The following is a 12,147-nucleotide window of genomic DNA, read 5'->3' on the forward strand; positions in this document are numbered from 1 at the left end:
TGCAATTTGCCACTGAAACGCTGCGGTTCAAAACGCAGCGTTTCCGTGGTAAAAAACGCAACGTGTGCACACAGCCTTAAGTTATCAATCTGGAGGCCATGAGTATATTAGGTATCTACCTTTTACAGAATGATGTGTTGTTTATGTTATCTGCATGTATGTAGAAGAATTGGCCAGTAATTGCTAGATCACTAATGGTCTGTTATTTCCACACTGATTTATACTATATGATTACTTATATACAGTCATATGAAAAAGTTTGGGCACCCCTATTAATGTTAACCTTTTTTCTTTATAACAATTTTGGTTTTTGCAACAGCTATTTCAGTTTCATATATCTAATAACTGATGGACTCAGTAATATTTCTGGATTGAAATGAGGTTTATTGTACTAACAGAAAATGTGCAATCCGCATTTAAACAAAATTTGACCGGTGCAAAAGTATGGGCACCTCAACATAAAAGTGACATTAATATTTTGTAGATCCTCCTTTTGCAAAAATCACAGCCTCTAGTCGCTTCCTGTAGCTTTTAATGAGTTCCTGGATCCTGGATGAAGGTATATTTGACCATTCCTGTTTACAAAACAATTCCAGTTCAGTTAAGTTTGATGGTCGCCGAGCATGGACAGTACGCTTCAAATCATCCCACAGATTTTCAATGATATTCAGGTCTGGGGACTGGGATGGCCATTCCAGAACATTGTAATTGTTCCTCTGCATGAATGCCTGAGTAGATTTGGAGCGGTGTTTTGGATCATTGTCTTGCTGAAGTATCCATCCCCTGCGTAACTTCAACTTCGTCACTGATTCTTGCACATTATTGTCAAGAATCTGCTGATACTGAGTTGAATCCATGCGACCCTCAACTTTAACAAGATTCCCGGTGCCGGCATTGGCCACAAAGCCCCAAAGCATGATGGAACCTCCACCAAATACTTTGGGTAGCAAGTGCTTTTCTTGGAATGCCGTGTTTTTTTGCCTCCATGCATAACGCCTTTTTGTATGACCAAACAACTCAATTTTTGTTTCATCAGTCCACAGGACCTTCTTCCAAAATGTAACTGGCTTGTCCAATTGTGCTTTTGCATACCTCAGACGACTCTGTTTGTGGCGTGCTTGCAGAAACGGCTTCTTTCGCATCACTCTCCCATACAGCTTCTGTATATAGCTTGTGCAACGTGCGCTGTATTGTTGACCGATGCACATTGACACCATCTGCACAAGATGATGCTGCAGGTCTTTGGAGGTGGTCTGTGGATTGTCCTTGACTGTTAACACCATTCTACTTCTCTGCCTTTCTGATATTTTTCTTGGCCTGACACTTCTGGGCGTAACAAGAACTGTACCTGTGTTCTTCCATTTCCTTACTATGTTCCTCACAGTGGAAACTGACAGTTAAAATCTCTGAGACAACTTTTTGTATCCTTCCCCTGAACAACTATGTTTAATAATCTTTGTTTTCAGATCATTTGAGAGTTGTTTTGAGGAGCCCATGATGCCACTCGTCATAGGAGATTCAACTAGGAGAACTACTTGCAAGTGGCCACCTTAAATACCTTTTCTCATGATTGGATACACCTGCCTATGAAGTTCAAAGCTCAATGAGGTTACGATACCAATTTAGTGCTTTAGTAAGTCAGTAAAAAGTAGTTAGGAGTGTTCAAATCAAGAAATTGATAAGGATGCCCATACTTTTGCACCGGTCAAATTTTGTTTAAATGCGGATTGCACATTTTCTGTTAGTACAATAAACCTCATTTCAATCCAGAAATATTACTCAGTCCATCAGTTATTAGATATATGAAACTGAAATAGCTGTTGCAAAAACCCAAATTGTTATAAAGAAAAAAGGTTAACATTAATAGAGGTACCCAAACTTTTTCATATGACTGTATGAGTGATCTCCTGTATGCCTCTTTTTTGCAGCGTCCCTACCTATCAAAGCACTCATCTGAGTCATTTTATTCACTTGTGTGTGTCATGGGCTTAATCTTTTAAAATATTTTATTACAAGTTATTTTTTTACAGGATTTTTTCTTCTTGAGGTTTAAATTGTATTTAAATACCTGGCCCTAATCTGCTGCGGCTTTGGATTTTCCTTTTCATTTAATTCAGTAGCCTAGGCTGAGGCTGGCCCACAGAGATAATAGCCTCCTACGACACTAAGCAAAAAACTGGCATAGATCCGCCTCCGGCTCGGGGTGTACACTGCCAGGGATGAGCTAACTCTTTTTATGTTCACTTAGTGTCAGCCGCCTAGTCACAGCAGCATACACCCATGGTCCTGTGTCCCCCAATGAAAGCGATAGAGAAATGTTAATTTTTATGGTCTTTACCAAGGAATCATTACTTGAACGTAGCTTAAATATTACCCTGTTAGCAATGCCCTTTTGGTAAAGACCGTAAAAATATGCATATTGGCGCACTACATAAAAAGGCCAATATGATAGATTTATAAAAAGAAAATAAACAATACTCAGGGGAGCAAGAGGAATAAAACGAGCAAAAACAGCTGAAATTTGACATGGTGACAAGTCCTCGAACAGTAATAATAAGATTACTCACCATCTGACCTATAAAGGAAGGTTCCTTGCTGTTACACTTCTTTGAAGAAAAATCTGCATATGACCAGAAATTGCACTGAACAGAAATGAATACCTGCTGGTCAACATCATCGCCATATTTCTTTCCAGCTATGAATATAGTGGTATTCCTGCTCTCTAAAACTTAGGGAAGACATACAAAGAGATGGGCAAATAAAATATGAAAGCAATAAAAAAAAGAAAAAAAAAAAAAAAAAAGTACAAAAAAGTAGATTTTGGGTACTCACCGTAAAATCTCTTTCTTGGAGCCTTCATTGGGGGACACAGAGACCATGGACACAGAGACCATGGGTTGTATGCTGCTGCCACTAGGAGGCGACACTAAGCAAAAAACAAGGAAACTCCTCCTATGCAGTATATACCCACCAACTGGCAATTATACCTCAGTTAGTGAGAAAGCAATAGGAGACAACAGTAGAACAAAACGCACAATCGTACAGAAGTGGACATTAAACTCAATAGTCAACAGTAACATTGAACAGTAACATATGTCCAACACAAGGGCGGGTGCTGTGTCCCCCAATGAAGGCTCCAAGAAAGAGATTTTACGGTGAGTACCCAAAATCTATTTTTCTTTATCGCTTCATTGGGGGACACAGACCATGGGACGTCCTAAAGCAGTCCCGCGGGTGGGTCTAATGTTACTCTCAGGGCTGACCTCGGTCCACTGCAGCCTGCAGAACTCGTCTACCGAGGCTCGCATCGGAGGATGCGAAAGTGTGGACCCTGTAGAACTTAGTGAAAGTGTGGAGCGAAGACCAGGTGGCCGCTTTGCAAAGCTGCGACGCTGGAGCGTGGTGACGGACCACCCACGAGGCTCCCACCGCCCTGGTGGAATGGGCCGTAATGCTGAGTGGGCGCGTTCTCCCTCTTACCCGGTAGGCTTCCAGTACGGCAGAGCGAATCCATCGCGAAATGGAGGACTTGGAGGCAGGTAGGCCTCTGTGCGGGCCAGACGGAAGTACAAAAAGGGAATCCGACCGTCTGAATTGAGAGGTCCTGGAAATGTACAAACGGAGAGCTCTGACCAAGTCCAGCTTGTGGAGAAGAATCTCACAAGGGTGCGAAGGATTCGGACAAAAGGAGGGGAGAACAATGTCCTCGTTAAGATGGAAAGAGGAAACCACCTTGGGCAGAAAGGAAGGAACCGGACGGAGGACTACCTTATCCTGGTGGAAGACAAGATATGGAGAGCGGCAGGAAAGCGCCGCTAGTTCAGATACCCGCCTGATTGACGTGATGGCAACTAAGAAGGCGACCTTCCAAGAGAGGAACGTGAGGGACGTCTCCTGCATAGGTTCGAAGGGGGAATGCTGGAGAACAGACAGAACCAGGTTAAGGTCCCAGGGCTCCACCGGAGGTTGAACGGGAGGCGCCGCATGCGCGGCCCCCTGAATGAATGTGCGAACCTGTGATCGAGAGGCAAGGCAATCCTCCTTTGAAAGAGAATGGAGAGAGCAGACACTTGACCCTTGAGGGAGCTGAGTGCTAATCCAGCATCCAGACCAGATTGTAGGAATGACAACAGAACTGGCAAGGAGAAGGTCATGGCTGTGACCTGGTTAGCTTCACACCAGCAGAAATAGGCCTTCCACGTCCGGTGGTAAATGTGGGAAGAGGAAGGCTTCCGAGCTTTGATCATTGTCTGGACGACCTTTTCTGAGAATCCCGCGGAAGTTAGTACTGCGGCTTCAACAGCCATGCCGTTAAATTGAGCGACTGTGAATTCTGGTGAAGAAAAGGCCCTTGAGTGAGAAGGTCCTGGACGTCTGGAAGTCTCCACGGAACGTCGGCGAGAAGGTGCACGAGCTCTGCGTACCACGGGCGACGAGGTCAATCTGGGGCCACGAGAATCACCGGAACTCCCTCCGCCTTGATCTTCTTGACTAGCTTGGGTATAAGCGGAAGTGGAGGGAAGAGGAACGGCAGAGAGAACTGCGACCAGGGGATCGCTAGGGCGTCCGTTGCGAGCGCTAGTGGGTCTCTTGCCCTGGATACGAACTGGGGAACCTTGTGATTCCACCTGGAGGCCAGGAGATCCACGTCGGGGGTCCCCCACCTGGAACAGATCTGCTGGAAGATTCTGGGATTGAGGGACCACTCTCCGGCGTCGAGGCCCTCTCGGCTGAGGAAGTCGGCGGCCCAATTGTCCATGCCCGGGATGTGGACCGCCGAAATCGCTGGGATGTTCTGTTCGGCCCAGTCGAGGATTTGAGATACCTCTCTCATTGCCGCTCGGCTGCGTGTTCCGCCTTGATGGTTTATGTAGGCTACAGTGGTTGCATTGTCGGACTGCACCCGAACTGGGTGTCCACGAAGCAGAGCCTCCCAATGAAAGAGAGCTAGGCGAACTGATCTGAGTTCCAAGATGTTGATGGGAAGTTTGGTTTCCGGCTTGATCCAGCGACCCTGAACTGTGAGGTCCTGGAAAGTGGCCCCCCATCCTATCAGGCTGGCGTCTGTCGTGACGACCCTCCATCGAAGGGGAAGAAATGATCTCCCTTGGAGGGTGAGGGGAGAGCATCTCCACCATTCCAATGACTCTCTGACTCGAGGAGGGATCGCAATTGGTCGATCCAGGGAGTGAGGGGCCTTGTCCCATGCTGCGAGGAGGAGATCTTGAAGGGGGCGAGTGTGGAATTGACTGTAGGGCACCGCTTCCATTGACGCCACCATCTTCCCGAGAATGCTCATGCAGTATCGAAGGGAGCAGCGAGGTGCGCGTTGGAGCTTCCAAATCCCCCTGAGGATAGCTGTGAGTTTGTCCTTGGGCAGAAGAACCTTCGCTTGCGTGGTATCGAAGATCATGCCGAGGAATGAGATGCGTTGAGCCGGGATCAGAGATGACTTTGGTCTGTTGATCAACCAGCCGAAACGGGATAGAGTATCCAGAGTGATGTTGAGAATGTCGCGGTACTCCGCCGCCGATGGAGCCTTGATCAAAATGTCGTCCAGATACGGGATGGCTAGAATTCCCCGGGTCCGAAGAATAGCCATGAAAGTAGCCATCACCTTGGTGAAGACTCTGGGAGCTGTCGAGAGCCCGAATGGGAGGGCAGTGAACTGGAAGTGTTGCCCCTGAACCATGAAGCGTAGGAATCTCTGATGAGCTGGAAAGATCGGGATGTGGAGATAGGCGTCCTGGATGTCCACCGAGCAAAGGAACTCCCCTGGTTCCATGGACGCTATCACTGAGCGCAGAGACTCCATGCGGAATCGCCGGAGGCGGACCCGCCTGTTGAGGCGCTTGAGATCCAGGATGGGGCGGACTGTGCCATTCTTCTTCGGTACCATGAAGAGGTTTGAATAAAAACCCCGGAATCTGTCTTGAGGGGGTACGGAGATGATGACCCCAGAGTCTCGCATGGCTTGAATGGCTGCGAAGAAGTCCTTTGTGAGGGAGGGATCCTTGGGGGGCTTGGACTGGACGAAGCGTGAGCGTGGGAGCGAAGAAAACTCTATCTTGTAGCCGTGAGAGACGACGTCTCGAACCCAGGCGTCGTCTATCATGGAAAGCCACGTGCTTCTGAACCTGCGGAGACGACCGCCGACCCTGGATGGGGACCCGGTGACGGGAGCCCAGTCATGCGGAGGAAAATCTGTGGGATCTGGACCTGGAGGACTTGGACTGCTGGCCACGGGAATGCCAGGAACGCCAGTGGGGTGCTGCCTTAAAGGAGGGCTTCCGTCTCTCCTGACGCGCCGGGGACCGCTCCCGACGTGAGTTGGTGTTGGTGGAGAATTGACGAAAGGGGCGAAAGGGAAAAAGCCGCCGCTTTGGAGGAGCATGAGGGGTCCTCTGTTGGGGGAGGAAGGTACTCTTGCCTCCCGTAGCCTCAGAGATGATCTTGTCCAGCTTTTCTCCGAATAGCCTGGTACCGACAAAGGGGAGGCTGGTGAGAGACTTTTTGGATGCGGAGTCCGCGTTCCACGCCTTAAGCCACAGGGCTCTGTGGATTGCAGTAATGTTGCCGGCTGCCAGGGCTGCGGAAGCAGCAGAGTCAAGGGACGCAGCGACTAGATATTTTCCGGCATGAGTGATCTGATCTGCCAGATCTGCCAGCTCTGGTCTGGGAGCGTCAGCCAGGATACCACGACGAAGGAGCTTTGCCCAGGCGGAGACAGCCTTGGAAACCCAGGTGGTCGCAAAGGCTGGAGTGATGGCCGAGCCGGAGGCCTCAAAGGCCGACCTGGCTAAGGATTCATTGGTCCTGTCCGAGGGATCCTTCAGGGAGGCTCCATCGGACAGCGGCAGGGTGGTGCTGGACGAGAGTCGGGAGATCGGAGGATCCACTGAAGGGGCCACTGACCACTTCTGAAGAAGTTCCGGCGGGAAGGGATAAAGGACCTGAGCCCGCTTGCGCTTCTGGAAACACTTGTCGGGATGTTCCCACTGTCTGGAAAAAATATCCTCAAATTCGCTGTGGTTGCCAAAGCTTTTTGGCAGCTTCTTGGCTCTTTTGAAAGGGACTGATTGACAGGTAGGCGCCGGATCAATATCCTGTACCTCTAGGGTCTGATTGACAGCAATGACCAGACTGTCCATCATACCGGTCAGCTTGGATATATGTTCAGAGTCCAGATCGGAGTCAGAAGCAGAGTCCTGGTCCGAATCTGGAGCTGCCGCAGAAGAGACAGGAGACAGCGAGCGTGATGCTCTGGCGGCCATAGCAGGGCTAGGGGAGCTGGAGGAAGACCCAGAGAGGGACCGCTTCCTAGACCTCCTGTGGGTTCTGCCTTGCCGGGCTGGAGGCGCTGCGGGCTCAGACTCGCTCTGGGTCGCCGGGGGGACTCCAGAGGAGGAGGCGGACAGACGGTCTATGGCCGAGGCTAAGGATTGAGACATGTCAGTTAGCTTGTCCACAGACTGGGAGAGAGCTGAGGCCCACCCAGGCATGGGGGCCGAGTCCTCGTTACGGGCGGTTGGGGACTCCGTAGTAGTCATGTTAGGGGTGCTACAGGCTACGCAGATGGGGGAGGACTGCCCTGAGGGAAACTTCTTTAGGCAAGAGGAGCAGGCGAAGTGAAGCACTATGGCCTGTGGTTGAGAGCGGGTCGCTCTTGTGCTGGACATGGGACAGAAGAGAGGAAATGAGGCAAGGGAAGAGAGACAGGAGCAGTGGCGTAACTAGAGTTGGATGGGCCTCGGTGCAAAGTTTAGACCTCGGCCCCCCCTGCACATACACAGACACTTGGGGTAAGGCATACCTCCCAACTTTTAAAGAAGGAAAAGAAGGACAAAGTTTGCGGCGCGCGTAGGCAAATTTTTAGGCCACGCCCCCTAACCACACCTATTTCACAGTCACGCCCATATCCACTCCCCATCCACACCCATTCAGCATGGACACGCAGGCAGCCGGCGGGCCTCCAGCATGGACACGCAGGCAGCCGGCGGGCCTCCAGCATGGACACGCAGGCAGCCGGCGGGCCTCCAGCATGGACACGCAGGCAGCCGGCGGGCCTCCAGCATGGACACGCAGGCAGCCGGCGGGCCTCCAGCATGGACACGCAGGCAGCCGGCGGGCCTCCAGCATGGACACGCAGGCAGCCGGCGGGCCTCCAGCATGGACACGCAGGCAGCCGGCGGGCCTCCAGCATGGACACGCAGGCAGCCGGCGGGCCTCCAGCATGGACACGCAGGCAGCCGGCGGGCCTCCAGCATGGACACGCAGGCAGCCGGCGGGCCTCCAGCATGGACACGCAGGCAGCCGGCGGGCCTCCAGCATGGACACGCAAGCAGCCGGCGGGCCTCCAGCATGGACACGCAGGCAGCCGGCGGGCCTCCAGCATGGACACGCAGGCAGCCGGCGGGCCTCCAGCATGGACACGCAGGCAGCCGGCGGGCCTCCAGCATGGACACGCAGGGAGCCACAGTGAGGCGGCCGGTCGCCCACACAGTGAGGTGGCCGGTCGCCTTCACAGACAGGTGGCAGGGGGGCGCCCGCACAGACAGGCGGCAGGGGGGCGCCCGCACAGACAGGCGGCAGGGGGGCGCCCGCACAGACAGGCGGCCGGGGGGCGCCCGCACAGACAGGCGGCCGGGGGGCGCCCGCACAGACAGGCGGCCGGGGGGCGCCCGCACAGACAGGCGGCCGGGGGGCGCCCGCACAGACAGGCGGCCGGCCGACCGCACAGACAGGCGGCCGGCCGACCGCACAGAGAGGCTCCGGCCGGGGGTGAGGGGGGGGGGAGGGAGGGAAATCAGCGCTGGGGAGATTTTACTGTACCAGCAGCAGCACAGGCAGCGCTCCTCTCTGTTATGCCACGTCTACTGGGATGGTAGGAGGGAAAAGCAGGGAGGCGGAGAGAGAGTGGGTGGGCGGAGCCCGGGAGCCGGCCGTCCCGATCGTGGCAACGGGACAAACAACGTAAAGCGTGAAAGTCCCGCTGTATCCGGGACGGTTGGGAGGTATGGGGTAAGGGATAATGACACTGACACTCGGGGTACAGGATAATGACGCTGACACTTGGCTCTCACCCACAGCACCCTGAAATCCCTCTATCAGCACCCAGCTTTCCTATGTTCTGATATTTATCTTGTCCTCAGCACCCAGCTTTCCCATATCAGAGCATGAGAAAGCTGGGTGCTGAGAGATGTATATCAGAACATGGGAAAGCTGGGTGCTGAGAGATGTATATCAGAACATGGGAAAGCTGGGTGCTGAGAGATGTATAGCAGAGCATGGGAAAGTTGGCTGCTGAGGGAAAGAGCCTTTTTCCCTCAGCACAAAACATTTCCATCCCATACTTGTATCTTTGTCCCCCCTGTATAAAGTTCTCAAAATACTATAACAGCCCCCACATAGCCTTCCAAATAATTGTATAAAGGGTCTCACATAACCCTTCATATATTAGAATGCAGATACATAGCCCTCCATATATTATAATGCACCCCCATAATCCTCCATGTATAAAGTAGCCCTTCAATTATAATGCATTTCCCATAGTTCTCCATGTATTAAAATTCACCCCATAGTTCTCCATATATTATACTGCACCACATAGTCCTCCATGTTTTATAATGCACTTCCATAGTCCATGTATAAGGTAGCCTCCATAGTCCTCCATATATTATAATGCAGCCCCCATAGTCCTATATGTATTATAACACAACCCCATAAAACTTCAGATGGTATTATGCAGCCCCATACTCCTCCATGTATAATTCACCCCTATATTCCATGTATAAGGTGTCCCTTCATTTTGTATTATACAGCCCCCCCCGACCTCCATTTTAATGCAGCCCTATAGACCTCCAGTATAATGCAGCCTCATAGACCTCTATGTATATTACACCTCTATATTCAATGTATAAGGTGTCCTTCATGTTTATTATGCAGCCTCACCAGGCCTCCATATATAATAATGCAGCCAACCTCTCCAGGCCTCCATGTATAATATAGCAGCCAGCCTCCCAGGCCTCCATGTATAATATAGCAGCCAGCCTCCCCAGGCCCCCATGTATAATAATGCAGCCAGCCTCCCCAGGCCTCCATGTATAATAATGCAGCCAGCCTCCCCAGGCCTCCATGTATAATAATGCAGCCAGCCTCCCCAGGCCTCCATGTATAATAATGCAGCCAGCCTCCCCAGACCTCCATGTATAATAATGCAGCCAGCCTCCCCAGGCCTCATGTATAATAATGCAGCCAGCCTCCCCAGGCCTCCATGTATAATAATGCAGCCAGCCTCCCCAGGCCTCCATGTATAATAATGCAGCCAGCCTCCCCAGGCCTCCATGTATAATAATGCAGCCAGCCTCCCCAGACCTCCATGTATAATAATGCAGCCAGCCTCCCCAGACCTCCATGTATAATAATGCAGCCAGCCTCCCCAGGCCTCCATGTATAATAATGCAGCCAGCCTCCCCAGGCCTCCATGTATAATAATGCAGCCAGCCTCCCCAGGCCTCATGTATAATAATGCAGCCAGCCTCCCCAGGCCTCCATGTATAATAATGCAGCCAGCCTCCCCAGGCCTCCATGTATAATAATGCAGCCAGCCTCCCCAGGCCTCCATGTATAATAATGCAGCCAGCCTCCCCAGGCCTCCATGTATAATAATGCAGCCAGCCTCCCCAGGCCTCATGTATAATAATGCAGCCAGCCTCCCCAGGCCTCATGTATAATAATGCTGCCAGCCTCCCCAGGGCTCATGTATAATAATGCTGCCAGCCTCCCCAGGCCTCCATCTATAATAATGCTGCCAGCCTCCCCAGGCCTCCATGTACAGTATAATGCAGTCTCCCCAGGCCTCCATGTACAGTATCATGCAGCCTCCCCACCCCAGGCCTCCATGTACAGTATCATGCAGCCTCCCCACCCCAGGCCTCCATGTACAGTATCATGCAGCCTCCCCACCCCAGGCCTCCATGTACAGTATCATGCAGCCTCCCCACCCCAGGCCTCCATGTACAGTATCATACAGCCTCCCCACCCCAGGCCTCCATGTACAGTATCATGCAGCCTCCCCACCCCAGGCCTCCATGTACAGTATCATGCAGCCTCCCCACCCCAGGCCTCCATGTACAGTATCATACAGCCTCCCCACCCCAGGCCTCCATGTACAGTATCATGCAGCCTCCCCACCCCAGTTCTCCATGTACAGTATCATGCAGCCTCCCCACCCCAGGCCTCCATGTACAGTATCATGCAGCCTCCCCAACCCAGGCCTCCATCATGGAGGCCTGGGTTGGGGAGGCTGCATGATACTGTACATGGAGGCCTGGGGTGGGGAGGCTGCATGATACTGTACATGGAGGCCTGGGGTGGGGAGGCTGCATGATACTGTACATGGAGGCCTGGGGTGGGGAGGCTGCATGATACTGTACATGGAGGCCTGGGGTGGGGAGGCTGCATGATACTGTACATGGAGGCTCCATGTACAGTATCATGCAGCCTCCCCACCCCAGGCCTCCATGTACAGTATCATACAGCCTCCCCACCCCAGGCCTCCATGTACAGTATCATGCAGCCTCCCCACCCCAGGCCTCTGACCACCGTGTACTCACTTTATATATATATAAAAAAAAAAAAAACAAGTACTCACCGATCTTCTCCTTCCACTGCTGCTCTGTCCTGACGTCTCCTTGTTCCACTGCTGCTGTACTCCCTGCTCTCCTCCTTCCACTGCTGCTCGTCCTCCTCTCTCTCCCGGTGCTCCGGTCGGCGTCCTCCCTCCCTGCGCTCTGTGCACTCAGCACAGCAGTCGCACAGGAGTGACGTCACCGCGCAGGCACAGGGGGAGTATGATGATGCAGAGCGGCGCTGGCCGCTCTATGCTTCATTATTACTGTGCGCGGTGACGGGGGAGGGGGGCCCCGGTGCCGCCGCTGACATCGGGCAGGAGGGCCCGGTGTCGGGGGCGGCAGCGGGTCATATAGTGGGCGCGTGCACTGTGACAGATCAGCGCAGCTTCTCTCTCACTGAGAGGAGCTGGCTGCTGATCTGTCGGGTCCCCGCGGGCCCCAAACTGCCCGGGCCCGGTCGCGATGGCGACCGCTGCGACCGCGGTCGTTACGCCCCTGGACAGGAGGATGCCAG

General features: G+C 52.7%; 1 protein-coding gene across 2 annotated transcripts in view; it reads right to left on the minus strand.

The window, feature by feature from the left end:
• Positions 1–12,147, minus strand: part of MCMDC2 (minichromosome maintenance domain containing 2) — a 125,504-nt gene that overhangs the window by 40,769 nt on the left and 72,588 nt on the right. For both annotated transcript variants that reach the window (XM_075353212.1, XM_075353211.1), the window contains exon 10: positions 2,568–2,728. In XM_075353212.1, coding sequence (XP_075209327.1) covers positions 2,568–2,728 — 161 coding nt within the window. The remainder of the gene's footprint in view (positions 1–2,567; positions 2,729–12,147) is intronic.

Source organism: Anomaloglossus baeobatrachus, chromosome 6 (genome assembly GCF_048569485.1).
Source record: "Anomaloglossus baeobatrachus isolate aAnoBae1 chromosome 6, aAnoBae1.hap1, whole genome shotgun sequence".
Classification (NCBI taxonomy): Eukaryota; Metazoa; Chordata; class Amphibia; order Anura; family Aromobatidae; genus Anomaloglossus; species Anomaloglossus baeobatrachus.